Source organism: Zeus faber (genome assembly GCF_960531495.2).
Source record: "Zeus faber genome assembly, chromosome: 17".
NCBI classification, from domain to species: domain Eukaryota; kingdom Metazoa; phylum Chordata; class Actinopteri; order Zeiformes; family Zeidae; genus Zeus; species Zeus faber.
In genome coordinates, this window is record NC_137204.1 from 23,961,041 (window position 1) to 23,987,517 (window position 26,477).

Below are 26,477 nucleotides of genomic sequence, written 5' to 3' on the forward strand. Positions count from 1 at the left end.
ACTCGTCCTCCAAAAAAAAATTTGCACTAGATATGACAAAAATATTTACAGTAAATTGATGTTGGACGTTGAGCCGCGCTGAACCGCACGATGTGGGATTTTGATATCGATGTCCAAATTCCCCTCTCGGAGTCTTCCGTTGCAGTGTCTCTGAGGCGCCACCAGAAGACGCCACCCGCCGGTGTCAGCGTAGGCGCGGAGCGCTAGGACGTGGACAAAGTCCTCTCCTTCTTCCTTCCCTTTGACCCTGTCTCCTCCTCCCCGTGTCTCTCCGTCTCTATCCCCCCCAGGTGGGCTACACCCCTCTCCACCAGGCGGCCCAGCAGGGCCACACCGACATCGTCACCCTGCTGCTGAAGCACGGAGCTCACCCCAACGAGATCACCTCGGTGAGACGCTCATCCCTCCCACGTCCCGTCGGTGACTTTTTTTTTTTTTTTTTTTTCTTTCCCGCAGGGTTCCGCCTCCAGAGTGGGGTGATGGAGTTTTCCCCTCCCGCTTCCGCGTCTTAATGTCCCGCGTGTCCCCATTGTCCCCTTCGTTCATATCGATCTGTCGCTCACCTGTTAATCATTCATTTTTATCGCTCCCCCTCCCGTCACACGTTCACTTCATTTAAGTCTCAGGGCAAGAGCCCCTCCAACCCTCACGGCCGCGCATTTTCCCCAATGACATCGTTGTTACGGAAAAAAATCGTCAACCATCGAAAGGATCTTTGATCCTCCAAGTGCATTTAAAGTTTTCCGGTTTGAAAACATCCTTCGGGGATTTTTTTTTAATTTGCTTTTCTACCATATGTCACTTCCCGCTGTAAATACATTGATTTTTTTGTGACCACCATACACGGTTATGAACCACCAACCCATACCATAAAAGATGAAGGGGGACTTATGTTCACTGAAGACCTCTAGTCTTCGGTTCCCTACCAGGCCCTCGGGATGCTTGAAGTGCTTGAATTTTGTCCTCAGAAATGTAAGGACTGGAATGCCTTGAAAATACCCCATTCCTGAAAAAAACGCCATCACCTGCGATATTCCCCCTGGTTTGGTAGGAGATGGCAATAAGATAAATAATGTATATAATACGTATGCTCGTATAAATAATAGAAAATGAGTCTAGAATAGAAGAGAGAATAGAATATTAGAAATTTGTCTTGCGCACATGTCTTATGTTGTAAGATGTTACAACATAAGACACATTTAACTATACATTGATGACCGCTTAAAAATAAACTACAGAGTTGAGGTGCAAGTTTGCCAAGTGATAGTGATTGCGTAATTATTGCACATTTCTCTATTGCACTAAAATTTAGCATTTAGCGGTCAGCAGCTTATAACCACACACCTCACACACCCCACACACCTCATCTCCCACTGTTCAGCAGTTTGATTGACAGTAGCAGCAGCTACTGTCAATCAATTAACAAAGATCCTCAGGAACAAAGATCCTCTTGAAAATGTATCATCTTTGTTTCAAGATTTCAAGTCGCTGAAAATCAAAAAAATGGTGCTGAAAGAGTACTTGAACGTCCTCTAATTTAAGTGCGTAATTCCTGTTGTTGTGCGTGTTTCCTGTTTGTGACCCTGTACTTATCACCAAAAACATTTGTCCCACATTTAACAATACATTTAAAGAGCATCCTAAGAAAGTGTGACTTTACATATGAAGAAGATAGAGTATGTCTGCACTTGTAGTAGTTCCTCCTGCCACATTTCCAGGGCCCTCCGGCACAGACGACGATGGCTAGGTGGAATTAGCCAGGAGCAGATGGAACATGTCATGGCAGGGCTCCTCTCCTGAGTGTGTGTGTGTGTGTGGATGGGGGTTTTAACCTGCTGCTCGTTAGCCCAACCAATAAGCAACAGGTATGCAGCCACCCTGACCCAATCACCTAGATCCAGGTCAGGTGTGGCTGCTCGAACCATCACATCCACACACCACAGTACTGTATGTACTATATATGTATGTATGTATGTATGTATGTATGTATGTATGTATGTATGTATGTATGTATGTATGTATGTATGTATGTATGTATGTATGTATGTATGCATGTATGTGTGTATGTATGTATGTATGTATGAATGTATGTATGTATGTATGTATGTATGCATGTATGTATGTATGTATGTATGTATGTATGCATGTATGTACAGTATGTATGTACGTATGTATGAATTGTACGTATGTATTTTGACATTTGTGAAATCATATATAATGATGTTGTGGCAGGACGCTAATTGGAGTGCACTTTTGTTTTCTTTCTCCTGTGCAGAACGGGACATCTCCCCTGGGCATCGCTAAGCGTCTGGGCTACATCTCCGTGATCGATGTGCTCAAACTGGTCACCGAGGAGTCGGTTTCTGCGGTGAGCTCCTCGCGGTCACGCCCACGAGCACGGGAACAACCATTTTGTCCCCGAGACAAACTCCTTCTTTTCCCTTTACTCATCGACGGTAGTTCTCTGACTAAATACGGGGGTTTAATAAGCGAGTATCGGCAATGAAGACCTGAGGAACACCAGGGGGAATGGACTTTCCCTCCCTCCTTCCTCCCCTCCGTCCTCCAACCGCCTTCATCCCTCTCTTTCCTCCCCACAGATCACCACGGAGAAGCATCGCATGAGCTTCCCCGAGACGGTGGATGAAATCCTGGACGTCTCGGAGGACGAAGGTAGCCCGGCCGGCGGTGGCTCCGTCGCACTATTTCTCCTCTTTTTATTTATTTTTATTTTTATTTTTTTAAGTTCTGAGCGTTGCTTGGACCGCTCCGGCTCGGTGCCGTGGAGGTACAGGGAGGCGGTTTGGGAAGTTCTGCCAAACATTGAAAAAAAAAAAAAAAAGAGAGACGTACAGTATACCTGACCGATGAATAACACCTTCTTTTTCCATCTGCTTCGTAGGGGTTGCCCAGCTTACCTTAGGTAGGACTGTGTGTGTCTCTCTGCTTTGTCCGGCGGCTCGTGAACTTGTGCCTTCATTTGCGATCCCCCCCCCCAACCGTCTCATCCTTCTCCGTCTTCTAATTGTCTTTAGAATCGTCTTGCCCCGAAAAAAAATGAATATTTTAAACTCGGCCTCTAGCTTCTAGTCTCCTCTTCTGTCTTTAACGATGAGCTCTACGTCCCATCTCTCTCTCTCTCTCCCTCTCTCTCTCCCTCTCTCTCCCTCTCTCTCTCTCTCTCTCTCTCTCTAACTCACGGCTAAATGTAATATCAGTGTCAGTGTTTCATCGGCATGCCGTCGTGATGTTTTATTTGAACTCTACCCTATTTTCCGGCGCCGGGCGCGCACCTGTGTCTGGGCCCCGTTGTCCGACAGCAGGGCAGGACGCGTGCTACCGGGAAGACGGGCGCCGCCTCCGCTCCTCTTTCCCACGGGCGGCGTCCCAGCTCCCGCCCCCGTGTAGTGCCAGTAATTAGTCACTAATGGAATAACACGCTGCGCCGCGCCACACACCCTTATCCTTCAGCTCCGGAAGACATCCTTAGCTGATAAAGAAAAAAATTCAAAAAATGGCCAAATCCTTTTCTTTTCTTATTTTTTGCACCGTTTCTATATTCTGTTGATTTTTCATGATGGATTTTCGAAAAAAGCGTCTCGCTTTGGATGGCGACACCGGAGCCAATTTCTCCGCCGCCCCGTGCGGGTTCCGCCTCGGCTGGCCATCCACGCGGCTCGCCCGTCTCACCAGACTTTCTTTCTTTTTTCTTTTTTTTTTTCTTTCCCGCCGCGTCGGCCTCCATCAGCTCTGGTTGTTGTCGCTGTGACTCCATCGTCTTGACCCGAAAACATTCGATGCGGCTCTGTGTGACCCCGTTTCCTGTCTGTGGGCCCGTAGAAGGACGTGCTGAAACCCCCGAAAGACCCAGTGGATTAAAAAAAAAAAACATCTGCGAATATTTCAGACACGTTACCAAATGGTTTGGTTGGAGGCTCTAGTCGTTTGGATTGGCCGGGGGGGTTCAGGTTTGCTGTTAGCAGAAAATACAATCTTGCCTTTCAGGGGTTTCGTTGCAGAAAACGTCTATTTTAAGGCAGTGTTTAGTCTTACATTCAGTTGTGAAGAGAACTGACCGTAACTTCTGACACATTCACTCCATTTAGGAAGGAATTGAACTGAATACAAGAATAAACGACTTATCGATATTAATATCTTTTGCATTTTATTTTGTACCTGTCTTTTTGTTGTGTCCGGTCCCGGGCCTGATCATTCCCATCCGTCCCTTCATCTTTGCCCCCGTCTTCCCCCTCGGGGGGTGTTTGGTGACTTGTCCTCTGCTCGGCTCCAGGCGATGAGCTGCTGGGGATGGACGGGGCGCGCTACCTGAAGCTGGACGACCTGAAGGACCAGGACGACGACTTCCTCTCCCCCAAGAAGACGCTCAGGGACTTCGAGAGCGGCCTGGGGACCACGTGAGTCGTGAGGCGGGGGCGGCGGGGGCGGAGTCGGGGGCGGGGTCGGGGGGGGCGAGACAACGGGGGAGCGGCGGTGACATCGGGCGAGATGCGTCGTGGTTTGGAGGCATGGCCAGACGGAAAGAGGCGATGGAGCGGGATGAGACGAGTGGCTTGGATCTCGACTGTTTCCTTTTTGGGAGTTGGGTTCCCGGAGAGATCGGCAGACTCCGACGACGTGGCGAGGACACGGTGCAGTCGGATCGCGGCGCGTTAAAATGACCTCATTCTTCGTATGCGACGGATGGGAAAATGTGTAAAAAGGTCCCTCTGCCACCGTTTTCCCCGCCGGGTTCGTCTCGGCCCCTCCCGAGGGCCAACGGTGCAAAAGGGCCCGTAAATTAGATATCAAGTGACGGCGGATGAGATGAGATGGGGCGAGATAAAGCGAGTCGGGATAAACGAGACAACCAAACGCAGGCTCCGTGTCATATATCTCATCCTCATTTCCTCTCCCGAAGGCCCTACTCCCCTGCCATCCCCAGGATCCCCTGTGTGTCTCCGGAGACGGTTCTCCTGGACCAGGTGGGCAAGGAATTATTGGCAATTATTCCTTATTCCTCATTCTTTATTCAAGATTGTTTTGTCGCTTTTTTTTTTTTTTTCCGTCGCGTCCCCACTGGCATCCAAGCGTGAGGATAAAAACGGGGATGGGCTCTTCTTTCCACTCGCGTGTTTTAATCCGTCCCCCGTTCGCAGCACACGCCTGTGCCGCTCCCCAAGGAGTACGACGAGGACTCGCTGATCCCCAGCAGCCCAGCGACGGAGACCTCGGACAACGTCAGCCCGGTGGCCAGTCCCATCCACACTGGGTCAGCTGTCCGTCTGCCTGTCTGTCTGTCTGTCTAACCACCCATTTTATTTCTTTCTTTCTACCCGGCTTTATTTCTATCTATCTATCTATCTATCTATCTATCTATCTATCTGTCTGTCTGTCTGTCTGTCTGTCTGTCTGTCTGTCCCCATTTGAACAGGGTTGATTTCTGAGCACAGCAGTTCCTGTTAAATTAGAATTAAAACACATTATTTTTACTGAAATATATGAATTTGCATAGCAGGTAACGTAATTAGTAATTAGTAATTTCATACGAGAATCTAACTACAGGTCAGTAGTTTAAACGCTTTGAAGACTATTTTTTATTATTTGATTTTATATATGAGTCATATATTTTTTATACAGTTATTATATACATGTATATATACATTTTTTTATGGTCACGGTATATTATATTTTGATATTTTTTTGTGGCTGCCAGCTTCCTGGTGAGCTTCATGGTGGATGCTCGGGGCGGCTCCATGCGAGGCAGCAGACACCACGGTCTGAGGGTCATCATCCCTCCCCGGACCTGCGCCGCGCCCACACGCATCACCTGCCGCCTGGTCAAACCCCAAAAGCTGACCACGCCTCCTCCGCTGGTGGAAGGAGAAGGGCTGGCCAGCCGCATCATCTCTCTGGGGCCCTCCAGCATGCAGTTCCTGGGGTCAGTAGGCCGAGCGACAGTGGGAAGGCTATTTATATTTGAAGGGTGATCTCGGAACATGAACTTCTCCACCGCCATACTTTTTGATTGATCTGTCTGGAAATTAGCACTAACGGCGCAAACTTGAGGATGAATAACTTCCTGTGCAATAGAGATGTAATGTTTCAGTTACGCTTACAAAAATGCATATGCATATACATTTTCCAATTCAGTATCAGCCATTTTGCTTAGAATGAAAAGCCATATTATTTCATGCAAAATTTCCACTGTTGAGTAATTTTATACTGTAAACTAAGAGTGATTTTATATAATAATAATAATAATAATAATAATAATAATAATAATAATAATAATAATAATACGTAGGATTTCTCATTGTGGTATCTTCACTGCCTGTCTTTCCAAAGTCAAGTGTCTTTCCAAAGTCAGTCAATGAACTGATGAGCATTGCGACATCTAGTGGCCAGTTACAGTTTTGTAACTTTAACAATTGACGCCATTGGACAAGACTAGACGAGAATGGGATAAAGAACGTAATGTAATGTCATCAATGGAATAGTGTATTAAAACCTTGGGAAAGTGTTGACTTTCAGTATTCAGACAAACTTTCATTTTCCAGCAAAAGGTAAGAAATGTTCCCATTAAAACCTCGACGGAGAGAAAAAAATCCGAAGTTGCACGGCTGAAATAACGTCTTGCGTACTTCAAACCCCGGGACACTTTTCCAAAACCGTCAGGGAAACCTAGACTCACCATCGCTGCTCCCGCAGGCCGGTGATCGTGGAGATACCCCACTTCGCCGCCCTGGGGCGCGGCGACCGGGAGCTGGTGGTCCTCCGCAGCGAGAACGGCTCCGTGTGGAAGGAGCACCGCAATCGCTACGGCGACGAAGTGCTGGAGACCATCCTGAACGGCATGGATGAAGGTCAGTGCGGCGGCGACGGTCGTCACCGAAACGGGGGAAACATCCGGGAGACCACATGACGCCGGAGGAGGGCAGAGCGAGGGCGGAATGGAATGAAAAACGAAAGAAATCTCACCTGAAAAGAAGCTTATATGGCCCTGACCCTGATTTCAATAGTTTTAGTTGAATGTGACTCTTGAGTGGTTTGCATTAAATACATCTGTCTGTCTGTCTGTCTGTCTTAATTTATGGAACAGAACCTTATTTCCTTAAATCCTCTCTACAATACGACATGTATTGGAACACCCTACCTGTTGCCCCCTCTTTCCCCATCCAACCGATCAATTCTTCCCCGCCCCCTCCTCAGATCTGGAGAGCCACGAGGAGCTGGAGAAGAAGAGGATCCGTCGGATCATCTCCACCGACTTCCCGCTCTACTTCGCTGTGGTGTCGCGCGTGCAGCAGGAGAGCGATCTGATCGGACCCGAGGGCGGGCGGCTCAGCAGCAAGCTGGTGCCGCCCGTGGAGGCCATCTTCCCCGAGACGGCCGTCACCAAGCGAGTCCGCCTGGGACTGCAGGTGAGGGGGAGGAGGAGGGAGAGGAGGAAGAAGAGGGACGCCGGACTGGACGGACGACGGGGCCATGCAAAAGAGGGAACGAAGGGATGGAAACAGAGCCAGAGAAAGAGGGTGGGGCTGTAGGGGTAAAAGGCACATGAGGACTGTAAGGACTGTAGGTTTCAGTTTTAGCAGAACCCTAATTAATGTAATCTGGTACCGTGTTCCGTCAATGTAAAATCTAAATTGAAAAAATATATGAATAAATAAATGGATGAGGAAACGAAAAGAAGCCATGAAAAGAAAAACATGCTGAAATAAAAAGGAACAAAAATGTTTTGTAAGATAGAATAATTCGAGAGGAACGAGAGATGGAGGAAAACACTGTGAAAAATAGGAGAGTACGGAGTGAGCTGAGGAAGGAGCAAAGAATAAGAAGTTGAAATAGATGGATGGATGGATGGATGGATGGACCCACAGAAGGACAGACAGACAGACAGACAGACAGACAGACAGAGATAGATAGACAGATAGATCTTTAAAAGTTTTCTGAGACTCCTAGCGACAGTCTTTTGTGTAAACTCAACATCAGAGAATCGCTCATTTTATACCATTTTGCACACTGGTGCGAGACGCCAAATTCACCCTCCAAATGTTGTCACCAAACCCCTCGAGAAGCTCGGATTGAGCCCATGAGAGCAACCGTTGGTTTGGCAGTTTGGAACCTCCCTCCCTGCTCCCTGCGTATAAAAAACACACAGACGGGCGGATTTTCTTTCCCTCCGCCTTCCTACAATGACCTTGCAGACGCCTCCTCGTTCCTCCTTGAGATTCCGTTCACACAGTCCAGCGACCCGCGTGTGCCGCTCCGTTATCGGAAAAAGGGCCATAAATCGGCTCCTCCTCCGCCGCCTTTTGGCAGCGATGGAGGAGCCGCCTGTCACTCATCCAGGCCTCCGCTGACAGACCTATGGACGGCTGGGCCAAGCCCGCGCCGACGACGTCACCTTGGCTTCCTCCCCCACCGCCACGCGACAAAAAAACAAAACCTTCATCACTGTATCCCGCTTATTTGGTTTCGCTTCAACGTGCTTGTTTTTTTTTTACTTCTCACGTTGTTTGTTTGTTTTTTTTATGTTTTTTTTTTTCTGTTCAGGGAAAGGTGCGCTGCGCATGTGCCGGAGGTTGGGCTTCCTTTGCCTCACGCTTTGTCTGTTTTTATGTTTTCCTTTTTCATCCAGCCGTCCGTCACGCCTCGGTTCCCCCGATTAAACTCGTGCGCCACACTGACCGAGCTGATGCACTGATCTGAGCTGGGTCAGCTGTGGAATACGAGTTGTTGCATGATGTGTGAGTATGGGCTGGCGGGTGGTTCCTCCTAGGTGTTTTGCCCCCCTCCTCCTACCCCCCCTCCTCCTCCCCCCTCCAAATTTCACCGGTTTATCAGATTATGCAGCGCTTAAATGAAGGTCTTTCCATTTCTTTCCAATTTTTTTTTTCATGAATAAATGTTTATTCGTCGGCCCATTTCGTCGTCGTTTTCTCGTGTTAATCCCCGCATTTAGTTTCACATTCACGAAGGCTGCCATTCACACCGCCGGCTGCGGCCACTCAATGCGTTTATTTTGCGTTGGATGCATTTAAGATTTTAAACTGGTTGTTAAATGCAATATCATAGTCGACTAATGAGCAACCAGGAAAACATTTGGGAAAATAATCAAATCTGATTGGCCCCTCGGGCTCGTGGGCTTTGGGGTTGTGTGCGCAATTCCCTCTTTTTCTTACCTTATAAATACCTACTTAAGTGTTTTCCCCCGAATCATTTACCCCAACTTTCCTTAAAACGTATACAAGCAGCTCTCTTTGCCTCCCCCATCGACTCCACCCTCACCGCTTATTACTCCGCCCCCTCGCCCGCCCCCTCAGGCTCAGCCGATCCCCGACGAGCTGCTGACGCGGCAACTCGGCAACCAGGCGACCTTCAGCCCGGTGGTGACGGTGGAGCCGCGCCGCCGCAAGTTCCACCGCCCGATCGGCCTGCGCATCCCGCTGCCGCCGTCCTGGAGGGAGAGTGTCCGCGACGCCGGCGAGGGCGACACCACCAGCCTGCGCCTGCTCTGCAGCGTCATCGGTGAGACAGGAAAGCACAAAAAAAAAAAAAAAAAAAAGGAGGAAGCGAGAGCTGCTGGTGCCGCGCCCGGTGCTGCCTTCACAAAATGTTTCTGAGGCAAAAGTCAAGGCATCGGTGTCGGTTTGGGATTAGAATGAAATATTCTTATTAAAACTGGTAATCTCCCAAAGCAGTTTCCTTATTCTAGTCAATAAAGTTAAAAGTTCCAAGTGTTTTATTTGTCAAGCGTACAGTACAACACAAGGTCATTCGGTACAATGAAATTCTTGGGGCATGACAGGCAACAACTGCGTAGTGGCATAAAAGGATAAAATATATTTATTTTTTTAAATAAAATAAGAGTCGAATATAAAACATTTTTAAAAAAGAGTAAGAGTCGATGTTACAAATAAGGGCAAGAGGTGACAGTGTATGCACATACAATGAAAATATGAAAGATAATCCTAAAACGGAAACTAAAATAATTGGAACATTGAAGCTGTTCCAACAGAAATAGGTCAGTCTGTTTATTGCACAAGATATGGATGTAAATATAAAGTGAAGGAGTGTCGGTGGATATGTACATGTATTTGTGGTGATGTACATTTAATTTACATCCAGACTGACTACAGATGTTGCAGGTTGAGAAGCCTAATGGCCTGAGGGTAAAAAGTGTCGGTGAGGCTGGTCGTCCGCGCCTGGATGCCCCGGTAACGTTTACCAGACGGCGGCAGCGCGAACAACCCGTAGCCTGGGTGGCTGTCGTCCTTTATGATTTTCCGTGCTTTCCTAAGGCGTCGTGTGCGGTAGATGCCTTGCACCGGAGGGGAGGTGGCGACCAATGATGCGCTCCGTAGCTGCCGTACCAGGCGGTGATGCAGCCAGTGAGAATGCTCTCAATGCTGCATGGGTAGAGGCTGGTGAGAGTCCTGACAGACATGCCAAACCTCTTGAGTCTCCTCAGGAAGCACAGGCGATTTTGGGCAGTTTTTATTGCCGCGTCCGATTGCCTGGACCAGGAGCGGTCCAGGCACCCATAGGTGCACAAAGTCATCTCTCTCTATATATGTTTTTTTTTGCACCCTAGTGAATTAAGGCGTGTCTTCATTTCTTGTGCACAGAAATGCGAAAATCTATATATCCACGAATAAAAAATGTTCAAAAACACAGTGGGGAAATGGAATGTCTTCAGTGGTCATTGTTGTTGTTGTTGTAATTGTTGTTATGTCGTCGTGTCAGGTGGCACGGCTCCGGCGCAGTGGGAGGACATCACCGGCACCACCAAGCTGATGTACGCCAACAACTGTGCCAACTTCACCACTAACGTCTCTGCAAGGTGAGGATCTGTCCATCTATCTATCTATCTATCTATCTATCTATCTATCTATCTATCTATCTATCTATCTATCTGTCTGTCTGTCTGTCTGTCTGTCTGTCTGTCTGTCTGTCTGTCTGTCTGTCTGTCTGTCTGTCTATCCATCCATCCATCCATCTCCCTCTCTCCCTCCTGCAGGTTCTGGCTGGCAGACTGCCCCCGCACGGCGGAGGCGGTGACCTTCGCTAACCTCCTGTACCGGGAGCTGATGTCGGTGCCGTACATGGCCAAGTTCGTGGTGTTCGCCAAGATGAACGAGGCGCGCGAGGGCCGCCTGCGCTGCTACTGCATGACGGACGACAAGATGGACAAGACGCTGGAGCTGCACGAGAACTTCAGCGAGGTGGCCAGGAGCCGAGACATCGAGGTGAGGGAGGGCAGGGCCAGGGGGTCAAGGGTCACCGGGAGAAACGCTGTAGCTCATGTGGTAGAGGGGGGATGGAATGTAGAATAGAATAGAATAGAATGGAGAAGATAATGGAATAGAATGTAGTAGAATTAAATATCGAAGAGAATAGAGAAGAATGCAGTGGAATAGAAGGTACAAGAGAATAGAATATAATGGAGTAGAATAAAATACAGAAAATAATATAATAGAGTGTAGAATAGAATAGAACTGAGAAGAATAAAATATAGAAAATAATATAATAGAATGTAGAGGAGGATAGAATATAATGGAATAGAATTTAGAATACAATACAATTAGTGTAATATAATGTAGATCAGAATGTAGAATAGAATAGAACAGAATATAAAATAGAATTTAGAAGAAAAAACAGTAGAATAGAATAGATAATGTAATAGAATGAATTGTTTTGAATGTGATGTCTTTGGGGTTTAGTTGTAGATATTTGGTCCGTAAAACTTTGGTTTTGTAAACCTCGCTTTTAAATTGTTCCGCCGCAAATGTAATTTTCTCAACTCCCGTTATCCCTGAAAATAAAAGCCACGCAATGTTTAAATTCCCTTCAATTAAACAGGATATTTAAAAATAAGGGTATTTCTACCTTCTGTGGATCGTATTTCTGATGAAAAACATCTGTGGGGTAAATAGAGAGTGCGATTTTTTTTTTTTTTACTTTACTGGAGCTTTGTTAAGTGGACGACTGGTTCCAATAAACCCTAAAATATAATAAATACTCCATAAGTAATAATCAGATCAAACAGGGGAAAATCCCCACCTGCACCTTCCTGACCTGCAGGGTCTTTCTCAAGGACATTTCATTTGATGAACACGTCCAGCATCTTGCATTCTGGGTGCGTGCCGAGGGAACCCGGCAACCCCCTCCATGGCCTCCACCCTGGACACCGCCCTGTGTTCCACCCACTCCCCCCCCCACCCCCTCCTGCAGGTGATGGAGGGCATGCCGCTGCATCTGGAGTGCTCTGGGAACCTGGTCCCTGTCAGGAAGGCCACCCAGCAGCCTCGCAGCTTCAGCTTCCAGGCCTTCAGAGATAACAGGCTTCCTGTCTCTGTCAAGGTCTGTCTCTCAGTCTCACCCCCTCTCCTATAACAACAAATACATATATACATATATAAAAAATATATACTATATATACACGCATACATATACATATATACATATACAGTATACACACATATATATGTATATATATTAGGGTCAGGGTTGTTACTTTATCCTCCTCCCTGTGTTTGTATCCCCCGGTAACAACACCTCCGTGAAACCGTGACTCATATCCTAGCTTGTGTTTTCGTGTTCAGTATCTGTGTAAGTGTTGCTTTTTCAGTGTTTTTCCCTTCTATGGAAAAGGTGATCGTTCAAGCCGCCTTTGTGTTGTGTGTGTGTGTGCGTGTGCGTGTGCGTGTGCGCGTGTGTGTGTGTGTGTGTGTGTGTGTGTGTGTGTGTGTGTGTGTGTGTGTGTGTGTGTGTGTGTGTGTGGCGTGTGTGTGTGTGTGTCAGTCAGTCATTCATTTAGCCTGTCCGCCGGCCATTTCGTGTTTTTGTGCACTCCATTGTTCCATGTGTTCATTTGGCGACGGCGCACCGGGTAACACACACCGTAAATGTACAGTTGAATGTTGCGTGAATATCTGAAATTTCAATTTCAATTCAATTCTTGCAAACCAATAATAAGCCTCTCGGAGTCTGTGAGAGGGGCTTTTTTAAGGCGGACTAGTGACGCCCGTGTGTCTGTTGTCAGCCATCAATTGTTTGAATTATTTTCATCATTCTTAAAATCCAAAATCACACATTGCAATTATGTGTGAGTTGTGTTTCCGTTCCATTCCATTTTTTATATCACCACCATTCATTTCAGGATGTAATAATGCTTAGTTGGCGGGAAGTCATTGTTATCATGCGTCCTGGGTGGTCAGTATTATGGTTTTCTTGCCAGATTAAAATTTCTGCCAAGCCCCCTTCACGGAGATGACGGCTCCATCTCTCCACCCGTGTTTACCTCCGTGTTCATTCGTCTGTGTGTGCTGGCGTCGCCCATCCATATTTCAGTGGTCATTTATGTTTATGTTCCTTCAAACTGATAGTTTGGATGATTTTTTTTTTGTTTTGTTTTTTCAGTTTTTATCCTCATCTCATCGGTAGGGTTCGTTCCTGCAGCGGTGCAGCCTTTTCTCCCTAAACAGGGCCATGGCTCCCTGCAGGCATCCATGCACACATCAGGAGTTCAATTCAAGCTACGAGGGACAAATCAACAATCTACGTTCGGTGCAAAAACTCACTCCGCCTTTGGGTCAGGGCTGACGTGAAGCCGCTGAAGACTGACTTTGAAAAATGGCGGCACAGCAACGAAAACAGCGGCAGCAAACAGCAAATCGAGGAATAAAAGTGGATTTGTTTTTACGTTGTTGACTAACCGTTGTCAATTCAACGACTTCACTCGTTGAACTGACATCGTCAGACTGTGCATCATGGCAGCTTTGCCTGACATGTGGAGAGTGAGTTTTTTGCACAGAACGCAGATTGTGTGTTTGTCCCCCATAACCTGTGTTGGACTCCTGACGGAGCGATGGAGCATCAAGTATGGAGGAAAGAGTAGAATGCTGCGGGAATGAAATACACCAACTTACTACATGAGAATGCACCTATGTACTACATATCGTACCTACGTACTACATATTGTACCTACGACTACGTACTATGTATAGTACCTACGTACTACATATAGTACCTACTTAATATATATAGTACCTATGTGATACATGAGAATGAAACCTTCCTACGCACTACATATACTACCTACGTACTACATATAGTACCAACTTAATACATGAATGAAACCTTCCTACGCACTACATATAGTACCTAGGTACTACATATAGTAGCTACGCAATACATGAGAATGAAACCTTCCTATTACTAAATATAGTACCTACGTACTACATAAAGTACCTACGTACCACATGAGAATGAATCCTTCCTTCGTACTACATACAGTACTTACTTACTACATATAGTACCTATGTACTACAGTACATAGGTAGTACATAGAAGTTTGTAGCATGTAGTACTACAGTACATTTGTATAACTACGCAACTACAAAGTTCAAGGCGAAACAAAAAAACAAAACTGAACTATTTCTTTAGGTTTGTCCTTCCGCCCAGCTATCTGTCTCTGTCTGTCTGTCTGTCTGCCTGACTGACTGACTGTCTGTCTGTCTGTCTGTCTGTCTGTCTGTGTCGGTCTAACGTCGTGACATGCACTATTTGCTCCATCCCAGTCGGACGAATGGCTTCTTGAGTATCTTTCCATTACGGCGTAGCCCAGCCCCAAACAAACCCACCTTACCGGCCCGTCGACGCCCACGGTTAGCCGTAGGACTCCCTCACTTTCTTTGCCTGCCTGCCTATCTTGCGGCCTTGCCTGTCTGTACGTGTCTGTCTCACTGTCTCTCTCTCTCTCTCTCACGGTCACTCTGTCACCGTCTGGTCTGACAGACGTCCAGGTAAACAGTGCAGGTAAATCTTTCTCTCTCGCCTGCCTGCGGACTGACTGCTTCCATCCCTGTTTCCCCCCCTTTCGCTCCTCCTCCTCCTCCTCCTCCCATGTTACTACTCCGCACGCCCTCGACACTGCTGGAGGTCTAATGCCCTCGTTGCTCTCGCTCTTCTTTTCACTATCTATCTATCAGGTGAGAGACAGTAACAAGGATGCCGCTGGGTTCTTGTCCTTTCTGCGTAAATCCACCAAGTACGAGGACGCGCAGCACGTGCTGTGTAACCTCAACATCACCATGCCGCCCTGTGTTAAGGTCAGTGCTCAGTATCTCCCTTTCTCTCTCTCTCTGTCTCTCTCTCTCTCTCTCTCGCCTTCTCTCCCCCTTTTCCCAAAACGCTCTCTCCCATCACCCACGCACACTCATAGATAGATAGGGGTTTTATTTTGGACCAACTGCGAGTACGGGGAACTCGCCCTCAGATTTCTTGACGATACAAATCCCGATCCCGATACAAATACTGACGTTTCTAGTTCAAATACGTGAGCATGTGCATGCCTCCTCAAAAACATATCGAAACATAGTCACACAGAGGACACCGGCAGAGCCCACGGGCCGAAACGGTCTGCCGCTCCGCCTCCTCCGCCCCTGTTTGCCATTTCTGTAACGGTGTGTCTCTGTACCAGGTCGTTGGAAGCGAGGAACGCAGGAGAACCCTGACCCCGCTCGCCCTGAGGGAGCGCTACAGCGCCCTGAACGAGCCCGGCGTGGGTGAGTGCCGCTCGGCCCCAACGCCAGTGGAGACGGGCTCTGAATGTTTTACCGTCCCCTCTACTGACATCCCTCTGCTTCCCAATCTCTACCTCCTCCTCTGTGTCTCTATCTCTTCTGCGCACGCATGGCACAACGACTCAGCCTTGGATGCAGCGCACTGCTCTCCTATGTGCCCCAGAGTTCTCTGCAGTGCTAGTTGAGGGAAACCATATGGAATGTGTGGCCCTATATTTAGCAGCAAATACCCCAAGGGAACTCCCCCTAAAGCAAAATGGCTCCATGGCAAATGGCATTTCAACTGTTTCTCTCCCTATTGTCCTGGAAGCCATGACCGGTTATGAACGACCTCCGATGGGTCCTTGCATGGCGCTGGTTTCTCCACTGCGATTTCCACTGGCATGGCATCAGAGACTGTGAGCATTTTACGGTAGCTTAGCTCTGGGAATGGACGGGACCTCGCAGTGGAGCTAGACAGAGGAGCCCTCGTATTAAAAAAAATAAAATAAATAAAAATAAAAAAAAGGAAACGAGTCAAGTAGGGCGTCGCTATTGGTTTCAAAAGGAGTGGATGACGGAGGGATGTGGCGACCAAGGCCTTTTCTGTCTATCCAGTAACCCAGCGCTGCTACATTGCACCTCAGTCCTCTCAGACTGTTTATTGAATGCCGATGATTAAGTCAATGGGACCAGCATTTGAATGATATACTACTTATCTACCCCCCATTTCTAACCCACCCTGCCAATATAGTCTGCTAACCCTGAGGATCGTATGAACAAAAACACTACACTGTACCTTATGGGTGATGCTTGTTCCCTTTAACAGAACACTGCTTCTGTCAAGGTAAGTATTGCTATTAAATCTTTAATAGCAAGTCAAAAACATTTCAAATCAAGCCTATTTATTAGCGACTTTCAAGCGAAACAAATCAAAGAAGAGTATTTTAGTGACCAATAACATAGACTTGATACCACTTGGTTGCTAGAACCATAAAGAGAACCATAGCAGGCCATGATGAACTGATTCAAGATTCAAGATTCAAGATTCAAGAGTTATTCAATACATTTACAGACCTATAACTACAGAAGCTTTAAAACTAAAACCCATTGATGTCTTTAGTCCATTTGACCCTGTATGCTATCAGGAAGTTGTAGTCATTTTCTTTGTGTGTGTGTGTGTGTTTGACCATTATCCGGTGTCTAACGTGGGATCTGCTTCTGTTCAGCCACAGTGAACGCCATGGAGAGGACCGAGTTCAAGATCAACATCATTTCGGAACAGCTGGGTTTGAGCTGGGCAGGTCAGCGCTTCCAGACGTTCTGCCTCCGTGTCCAAAATGTGGTTAAGATCGTGCTTTAAATGTCGCCGGTTGAAAGCCGCCGGGATGAGAATGTCCTTCCCCCTTTTCTGCGTCCGCCAGAGTTGGCCCGGGAGCTCCAGTTTGGGGTGGACGACATCAACAGGATCCGCGTGGAGAACCCAAACTCGCTGCTGGACCAGAGCTCCGCACTGCTGAACCTGTGGGCCGGCAGGGAGGGCAAGCGGGCCAAGAGTAAGAACGTCTAGATGATATGAGCTGTGTGTCCTGTGCACTCCCCCACACACACATTTGGATGACCCGGTAAACTGGACATGAGGCGGGCATGATGTTTCAAAAAGGGCGTGGTTATGTAAGCAAAAAAGACCTATGTGTTTGTGTTCAGACCTATGTGTTGGTTTCTCAACCCCCTGTTTCCCTCCCTCCTGATTTTATTGCTTCCCCCGCCCCCCACCCCCCTCTATCTCTCAGTGGAGAGTCTCTACGGCGCTCTGAAGAACATTGACCGTGCAGACATTGTGAGTTCCCTGGAAGGTTCCCAGGCTGCTCAGCCGGGGGCTTCAGAGGAGGGAGCCTGTCGACCTGGGGACAGGGACTCCACCCTGCTGTCCCCCAGCATCATTAATGGTAAGACACACACACACATACACTTCTACACACAAATACGCACATCCTGGATATGCTGTACAGCTAATGTGGAATTTGTCAAACTTATTGAATAATCTTGGACTTTGCCTCGAAAACCATTCTTTAATATACAAAGTGCATTCGAATAAGCTCCATGCTGATTCGCTGTCCTCAGAGGCAGATTTGTCTGCTTCATTTAACAAACGTGTTTTGTACTAAACACAAGGTCCAATCACTCAGTGATATTGGTGAAGAATACTGTTTAGCCGACTATATGATACTTGCTCCCTTGAGAAACTATATCCTGTATCCTCCAGAGGTGGAAAGTGAACTGGTGAACTATTTAAGTAGAGTCTAATTTGAAAGCACAATCAATGAGAATCACCTTCAATCGAATCTCTAAAATAAGTGCAAATAGATAAACCGCACATCGATAATAATACAAATTTCTAAATTTGATGGAACTGATACTGATACTGATATACACCGATCAGCCACAACATTTAAACCAGCTGCCTAATATTGTGTGGGTCCCCTCTCGTGTCGCCAGAACAGCACTGACCCACCTAACAATGTATAGGTAGGTGGTACGTGTCAAAGCAACATCCACATGAATGTCAGGATCCATGGATCCCCAGCAGAACATTGTCCAGAGCATCACACTGCCTCCGCAGGCTTGCCTTCTTCCCTTAGTGCATCCTGGTGCCATTTCTTCCCCAGGTAAACAACGCACACGCACCCACCCATCCACATGATGAAGAAGAGAACATGATTCATCACACCAGGCCACCTTCTTCCTTTGCTCCATGTTCCAGTTCTGACGCTCATGTGTCCATTGTAGGTGCTTTCAGTGGTGGACAGGGGTCAACATGGGCACTCTGAGCGGTCTGCAGCTACACAGCCCCATACGCAGCAAGCTGTGATGCACTGTGTGTTCTGACACCTTTCTATCACAGCAGCATGAACTTTTACACCAATTTGTGCTACAGTAGCTCTTCTGTGGGATCAGACCAGACGGGCTAGACTTCACTCCCCACGTGCATCAATGAGCCTTGGGCGTCCATGACCCTGTCCCCGGTTCAACAGTTGTCCTTCCTTGGACCACTTTTGGTAGCTACTAACCACTGCATACTGGGAACACCCCACAAGACCTGTCGTTTTGGAGATGCTCTGACCCAGTCGTCTAGACTTCACAACTTGGCCCTTGTCACAGCGGCTCAGACCCTCACACTTACCCATTTTTTCTGCTTCCAACACATCAACTTCAAGAACTGACTGTTCACTTGCTGCTTAATATATCCCACCCCTTGACAGGTGCTATTGGAACCAGATGATCAATGTTATTCACTTCAACCGTCAGTGTTTTTTATGTTGTGGCTGATTAATGTAAGCTGTCAATGCAAATATTAGCAGACCATCTACAGCTTTTGAGCACTGATTATTAATGCACAAGTTATACATTTAAATATATTAATGCTACCTTTCTACTACAATAAACTACTTTAATACATTTTAATCTTTTACCATTAGAGATTTACAGTATGGGTATGTTTTACACATTTATTCCCTCATATATTTGCTACAGATTGGCTTTTTAAAATGTTATTCAAAATATTTTTTGCCATACCGCACCATTTGGACATTACATTACATTCCAGTGGACATGATACTTGTGGGCACATTGTGAGGTAGGTTGTCAGGGTGTTGGATATTTTTTAAGCTCGTCCCTGTTTTATACTCACCCCTCATGCACAGTACAGTAATAGACACACTTTAGTAGGTTTAATTCCCACAGCAGTCCAACTTTTTTCTCCAAACTGAAGGAGCAGCTCTCTACTCACAATCAGCAATTCAATGCAAGTAATGGAGGAAAAATCCCCAATCTGCGATCAGTGCAAAATCTCACTCAGCGGTCTGACTCTGCAAATTCAAGGAAACAATACCTTCAGTTTTGAATTGTGGATGTGTCCCCCATAACATGCATTGAACTCCATATGGGAGAATGAAACCGCGCGTCCAATATGGAGAAATGAGCGGACCGCTGCAGAGATGAAACCTACCATTGCAAGTATACATACTTATACATCACACATAAACAAACAAAACAAAACGTAAACAAACCGAAATTCCAATACCAACTCACGCTGTACAGTACACAATCTGGTCAGTACCAGACATTGCTCCCCTCCCGGTCGCTTCCCACCTCCGCTGGTCTCCCCTGCTGCTCCCAGTGTTTTGGGTAACGGCCATTTTACCTTGTCTCTGTTGCTCCACAAGAGGTCACGGACACAAGGCCCCCGCGCCTAGTGCACAAGCCACGCGTTATTAGACCCCCGTTTTTCAGAAGGGGTAAGTTGAAGGGCACTCGGGCTGCATGGTTTGCTGCTCATGTTTCCATGATGGTGATGATGATGGTGATGATGATGATGATGATGATGATGATGATGAGGATGAGGATGAAGGAACTCAGACGACTCGTTTTTTTGGGGGGGGCGGGAAACGTCAGGTTCTGAGGAATGGTGTGTGTCTCCCTCCCTGTGAGCCCGGACGGCGGTCGCCAGCATGCCACGCCCAGCGCTCTCCTCTGTGCGTCGGTCAGCGGGGGGTGGGGGGCGGGGGCGGCACACCGTCATTCTCTTTTTCACTTACGGTTGTTCTCCACACCTCATGCTTTTAAGCCCGAAAACGCGTCAGTTCTTGCTCCACTCGACGCGGAAAAGGGTTTAAAGTAGTCACTTCCGCAACTTCGAAAGAGTCGAATCATGTTATTAACCTACTGTAACAAAAAAAAAGTGTTTTATTCCATTGAAGTTATCTATAGATATAGTTACTATTTCACTTTGTGTAGCTAAGTATATAGACGCACCATAAATTGAGTGATCCTCCATTTACAAAATAGATGTAGGAGATGTGTGTGTGCATGTGTGCGTGTGTGCGTGTATGTGTGTGTGTGAATGTTTATGTTTTCGTTTATGTGTGTGTGTGTGTGTGCGCACATATGCACATGTGCACGTGCATCACACATGCACACATTTACACATGTATGTGTATGTCTGGGATGGATACACTACTCCAGGGATAGGGCTAGGACGCAGATATTCTGCTGTGGGCCTTCATACCTTGTTTCTATTTCTCTCTCTCTCTCTCTCTCTCCTCTGAGAACAAGGCATCATTTCAGTGCTCCAGTCACACTGGAGGAAAAGAAGTATTGCAATTGTTTTTGCACACAAAACACATTGCAATGTTCTCAAAGACCTTTAAATTTTGTCTTGTCCGCTCAGGGGGACTTCTCCCCCCCCCCCTTTCTCTCTATCTCTCCCTCTCTCTCTCGCTCTCTCTCCGACTCTATAACATGTCATATCTGCTGCCCAGCCGCCCTACTCCTCCCTTCTTCTCCTCCTCCTCCTCCTCCTCCTCACAGCTCTACCTGTCCGACCTCTGACCTCATATGACCTCATGTTGACCTCTGGGCCTCCTCTCTCCCGTCATCTTATCTCCCCCGCGCTCCTCCCCCGCCCAGTCGGGTCGGGGACTCTCTCCTCCTCTCTCCAGCTCTGTGTGTGTAGTTCTACAGTTTGTTTGTGCATGTTTGCATGCTGCATGTGTCGCTGTACTATGACTTTAGTGCGTGTGCGTGTGTTAGTGTGTGTGTGTGTGTGTGTGTGTGTTTGTGCGTGTGTGTGTGTGTTTGTGTGTGTCAGACCTGGGCCAAATGGTTAATAAAATAATATTAAAGAAAGCTTAGCTGGCAAAATAAATTATAGTATTATATAATATAATAATTATCTAATTATATTGTATATATTATATATGATATAATCTGTTTTTATAGTGTGATTTACACTCTTATTTACTATTATAATCACATTTCCGTTATTATTACAAAGTGAAAACAGTAGATCAAATGTATTATTTATTTTAAACAGTAATAAAAACAAAAGTAAATGCAAATCTCAGTCCAATGCTATATATAAAACACATATGGAAAAATGTTAATACCTTTTTGCCCAGCTCTGGCTCAGGATGTGTGTGCAATGACGGGTAAAAGAGATATTTACTGTGAGTCAGGGGGTTTCCCTGGGCCAAAGAAAAGACCGTTCACTTGGTTCTTGGTGTTTGTTTTTTTTTTTGTTTTTGAATTATTAAAAACATCTTTATGTGCATGGCATGCTTTCTACGTCTGAAGTTTTTTCCTTCTATTGTAAATGGTTTCTCAATTCAATTCATGTGTTTTGAGCCTTTCTAAATGCTATATCTATGAATCGACTGTTTTATTTATTTATTTGTTTGTTTGTTTGGTTTTTTTTTTTGTTTTGTTTTTCTTGTAAATGTACCTGTGTTTTTTGATGCTCAGTTATATCACATGATAAACTGCAGAGCACATAATGTTCGGGACACAATGTGGCTGCGGTGTGAGCTCTGCCCCATCCTGGGCAAAACAACAGTTTCTACTCAGCGTTTACACTGACGTCACTCACCGTCGTAAGTGTCTTTCGCTTAGCTCTCATCAAAAGACGTCATTCCCATTTTTAGTCACTTTGTTGAGGAATATTTTTCTTCACGAAAGCTCTTAAACTCTGCATACTAGCTATTTATAAATCATTTATAAAATGATTAAGTAAGTAGCCATGTAATAGGCGGGATATTGAACAGCCAGTTGGTCATTATCGCCAAATAAACCCCTGGACAGGGCTTCACATTATCCCTGTAAAATTATCCCTGAAAAATCAAAAAATAATAATAATTATAATAATAATAAGGCACTTTGTTTTTTCCCAAAAGACAGTCTCACTCTCGCCACTGCATTGTTTAAACATTATCTGCCTGTAGAGATGTTGGTGTAAAGTGCGTTCATGTCGTGCTGTGGGTGCGTTGAAAATATACCTGAAAGCAATTGAGAGTTGTGACCTCACCCTGAATCAATGGTGTGCATCTGTATTTTTAATGTCTGTAGCATCATGTGTGTGTGCGTGTGTATGTGTATGTTTGTGTGTATGTGTGTGTTTGTGTGTATGTGTGTTTGTGTGTATGTGTATGTGTGTGTGTGTGTGTGTGTGTTTGTGTGTGTCGTGCAGTGTACCGTGCTGTGTCTATTTGTTTTAATTTGTGTCAGGTCAATCACAATGTCTGAAGTTTACTTGTTGCTTCACCCGCATTCAGTGCCTCTGTTCTCCACCTGTGTGTGTGTGTGTGTGTGTGTGTGTGTGAGTGTGTGTGTGTGTGTGTGTGTGTGTGTGTGTGTGTGTGTGTGTGTGTGTGTGAGTGTGTGCTTACGTTCAATCAGCAGGCGTGAAGGGAAAGGTTTACCCAGACTCATCTGTTCCATTCTTCCTCCTTCTGAGTCCATCCCCCCCCCCCCCCCCCATATCTCCGTCACCCCCCTGGCCCTATACCATCCCAGAAACACACACACATGCTTGCTCACACTCTTGTCCATTGGCATCCAAATAATATAAACTCACAACTAACCAAATTTTGAAACTGCACACAACCAAAACACTTTAAAGAAGTATTTCACCCATTATTAAACATCATACCACACCCATCGCTAGGAGATATTGGCGGCGGTTTGGCGGATTATTATTATACCGTTTAGGCCTAATCTTCGACTAAATCACACTTTTAATTTGGACTAACTGAAATGGCCTTTCTCAGTAATGATTTCAGATAGTCTCAGACTTGCCCTTGTCTTGGTTTAAAAAAATCTGCTTCTATCTAGGTCTAAGTGAAGGCATGAATTAAACGTTTGGATTAATGGGTGTGGCCTCCAGGTCGACCTTGACCTTAAGAAAATGGGTGATCTGGGCTAAGACCAGTGCCAGGACCGAACAGAAGGAGCCGACTGGTCCTTCATCACCTCAGTCTAGGACCTGCTAATCAACAACTTATTCATCTTAAATCAAGCAACGTCTCAGAAAGGCATTTTTAAATTCTGGATAAATACCATTAAATAGCATTATATTAAAATTTCTAAATTCAAGATTCAAGAGGTTTATTTGTCACATACATATATTCATACATATATGCAGTGAAATGTCATTGTAACGCACCCGGAGATTAGTCCTGATTTCGATGACACACCGTCTGCGAAACCGTCCCATGGAGTCTATGGGATGACAAGTATAATTCGCTTTTTTAAAGTTAGTTACCGGGTTTGGTTTGCAATTATACGGTTAATTTTGAGCGGCATTCTTCAGTCGTTTCAGAGACATTTGGTGAGTAGGAGTGAAAAAAGTTGTTTTGCGTCTCGTGTTTTTACTGTATATCAGCATGAGATATTCTGCTGCTGAAGTTCTTTCTGGACAGTGATCATTAATGTTTGCACCCTAATTCATTGTCTGCAGGAATTTTGCGCATAGACACACGATTATAAATAATGAACAACCGCTGAACCATGCTGAACTCATTGGAGTAGGCTGAGTAATTCTCTAATACCACTCACTGTAAATAAATATCTGAAAAATGGACAATCAAAGATTGACATTTTAAAGTGTGGTTAGGATAATATAAATATAAAAATGATATATTCAACACCTATGATGAATAATAAATATGTTGAATAGGTAAATAATCTTAATAGTTGATCAGTCCAAAGCAGCTGTTGAAGCCTAGAAAGATAAACTTTCTTATCTGTACTTCTCCCAAAAAATATGTTGAGTACCCATGCATAAATTACCATTGTGTTAAGGGATAGGTTCATTATCTTTCAATAAAATGTTGAATCCCATCATTTATAACTGTTCATAGCACAACTCCACTGTATGCTTGACTGTTGAGAAACTTACCACTCTTTCACAGCTTCTCACTATGCCTCAGTGCAGTCCAATGCGGCAAACATTTATGCCTTAAGAAATGTGTTGAATCCCCTTTTTCGAAGATGGGAAATTAACAATATCGTGAGGCGGTCTTCATATGTTCAAAAAAAAAAAGATGTGCGAATTGTGCATTTTATTATGTTTTAATGCTTTTCTTGACTCTTTTTCCCCCACTTCGACAAATCAGCTTTTTTGGCGACATCCAGGCTAACGTAAGAGACTAGAAACAGGAAGTTGCGTCGCTTCCTGCTGGAACCCTGCTGTATCCAATGATATGTTCAGGATGTTCTGCAACAGTTACAAAAATAAATTCTGAATATTATGTGATATTAATGAGATATTATTCAAAATAAGACTTTTTTTAGCCTTGCCTCATTGGACTGCATTGAAGCGCAGTCAAAAGCACAAATGGTATCAAGTTTCAAAAGTAATGCGCTTAGCGTGGTTGTACTATGAATTGTTATACATGATGGGAATCAATATTTTAATACGTTCTGGGTTGAAAAATAACAATAGCAAGCATTACATGAGAACATTAAAATGTGAGGACATTGTTATATTTTAAGGTTGTAACCAGCAGCAGCAAATTTGTAGCATCTGCTTATATAATGAAACGTGGTTGATTTATGAATAAATTCCCTTACAGTGGTGCATTTACCTTTTATCATTAAAAGCAGTAGTAGTAGTTGTAGTAGTAGTAGCAGTTCTAGTAGTACCAGTAGTACCATTAGTAGTAGTAGCAGTAGCAGTAGTAGTAGTAGGTGTAGAAGCAGTAGTAGTAGTAGTTGTAGTATCGGTAGTAGTAGAAGCAGTAGTAGCAGTAGTAGTTGTAGTAATAGCAGTAGTAGTAGTAGTAGTGCCAGCAGTAGTAGTAGTAGCAGTTGTAGTAGTAGCAGTAGTAGTATTAGCAGTAGTAGTAGCAGTCTTAGTACAGTAGTAGGAGTAGCAGTAGTATCAGTACTAGTAGTAGTAGTAGTAGTAGTAGTAGTAGCAGTAGTATCAGTAGTAGTAGTCGGGGTAGTAAAAGCAGTAATAGAAGTAGTAGCAGTAGAAGTGGTAGCAATAGTAGTAGTAGCAGTTGTAGGAGTAGTAGTAATAGTAGTAGTAGGAAGAGCAGTATTAGTAGTGGTAGCAGTTTAGTAGTAGTAGTAATAGTAATAATAGTAGTAGTTGTTGTAGTAGCAGTAGTAGAAGTAGTAGCTATAGTGGCAACAGTAGTATTAATAGTAGTAGTAGTAGTATTTATAGTAGTAGTAGTAGTAGTAGTAGTAGTAGTAGTAGTAGTACAAGTCTGGTAGTGTAGTAGTAGTAGTACAAGGTGGTAGTGTAGTAGTAGTAGTTGTAGTATTAGTAGTAGTACAAGGTGGTAGTGTGGTAGTAGTAGTAGTAAAAGGTGGTAATGTAGTAGTTGTCATGGACAAAGAAGTCCAGGCCTGGGCCTGTGAAAAACATGCCTGGATCTCTGGACGACATTTCTATCTTATTCTAAATTACAAAAAAAAACACTGGAACAAAACAAAATCTTATGTGATCAAGTTTATTGTGTATCGAAAAAAAATACAACAACAAACTCGGAGTAGGCTTCGCAAAACCGACTGATTTATCCCCGGTTATGCTCATTGCTTTATAATCGTGAAGACGCTCTTGCTCATTCACGTCCTGCCTCTTTTTGTGTCATAAAACTTTTAAACTCCTGTTTTGAGCCAATCGCAGTTCTGAGCCTTTGTCTCCCCGCTTTCTGATGTCACTTTCCAGCCAATCACAACCTTAATAGTTGAACACCCTCCCCTCTCTTGGAAAAGGGCGTTGTAACTTTCCGTGGCAGCTGGTTTAAAAAAAAAGCTGACTCTGCAGTCCTCGGCTGTCCCCTGTGTGACCTTGGAAGATGCAAAATGTAATCTTTCTGTATTATGGAGGCTTTGGCACCCTCTGCTGGTCATAGCATGCACTAGACTTTGGCTCCCTCTACAGGCTTCTTCACAGATATAATTTTTAAAGGGTTTTTTTAATACACTGAATTTGTTTTCTCATGTGGGGTAACTAATTGAACCAAAACGTCGTAGTCGTAGTAGTGGTACAAGGTGGTAGTGTAATGGATGTAGTAGTAGTAGTAGTAGTGGTCGTAGTAGTACAAGGTGCTGGCA

General features: G+C 45.2%; 1 protein-coding gene across 1 annotated transcript in view; it reads left to right on the forward strand.

The window, feature by feature from the left end:
- ank1b (ankyrin 1, erythrocytic b) overlaps positions 1-26,477 on the forward strand; it is a gene marked incomplete at both ends in the record, with an annotated part of 102,552 nt that overhangs the window by 69,920 nt on the left and 6,155 nt on the right. Inside the window, 20 exons of the mRNA XM_080018404.1 lie at positions 291-389; positions 2,276-2,368; positions 2,601-2,673; positions 2,903-2,923; positions 4,292-4,415; positions 4,919-4,982; positions 5,157-5,269; positions 5,714-5,938; positions 6,709-6,863; positions 7,210-7,421; positions 9,327-9,531; positions 10,750-10,846; positions 11,024-11,252; positions 12,238-12,366; positions 14,997-15,116; positions 15,488-15,572; positions 16,799-16,873; positions 16,994-17,125; positions 17,363-17,518; positions 19,796-19,867. Of these exons, the coding sequence (XP_079874530.1) occupies positions 291-389; positions 2,276-2,368; positions 2,601-2,673; positions 2,903-2,923; positions 4,292-4,415; positions 4,919-4,982; positions 5,157-5,269; positions 5,714-5,938; positions 6,709-6,863; positions 7,210-7,421; positions 9,327-9,531; positions 10,750-10,846; positions 11,024-11,252; positions 12,238-12,366; positions 14,997-15,116; positions 15,488-15,572; positions 16,799-16,873; positions 16,994-17,125; positions 17,363-17,518; positions 19,796-19,867 (2,479 nt within the window). The remainder of the gene's footprint in view (positions 1-290; positions 390-2,275; positions 2,369-2,600; positions 2,674-2,902; positions 2,924-4,291; positions 4,416-4,918; positions 4,983-5,156; positions 5,270-5,713; positions 5,939-6,708; positions 6,864-7,209; positions 7,422-9,326; positions 9,532-10,749; positions 10,847-11,023; positions 11,253-12,237; positions 12,367-14,996; positions 15,117-15,487; positions 15,573-16,798; positions 16,874-16,993; positions 17,126-17,362; positions 17,519-19,795; positions 19,868-26,477) is intronic.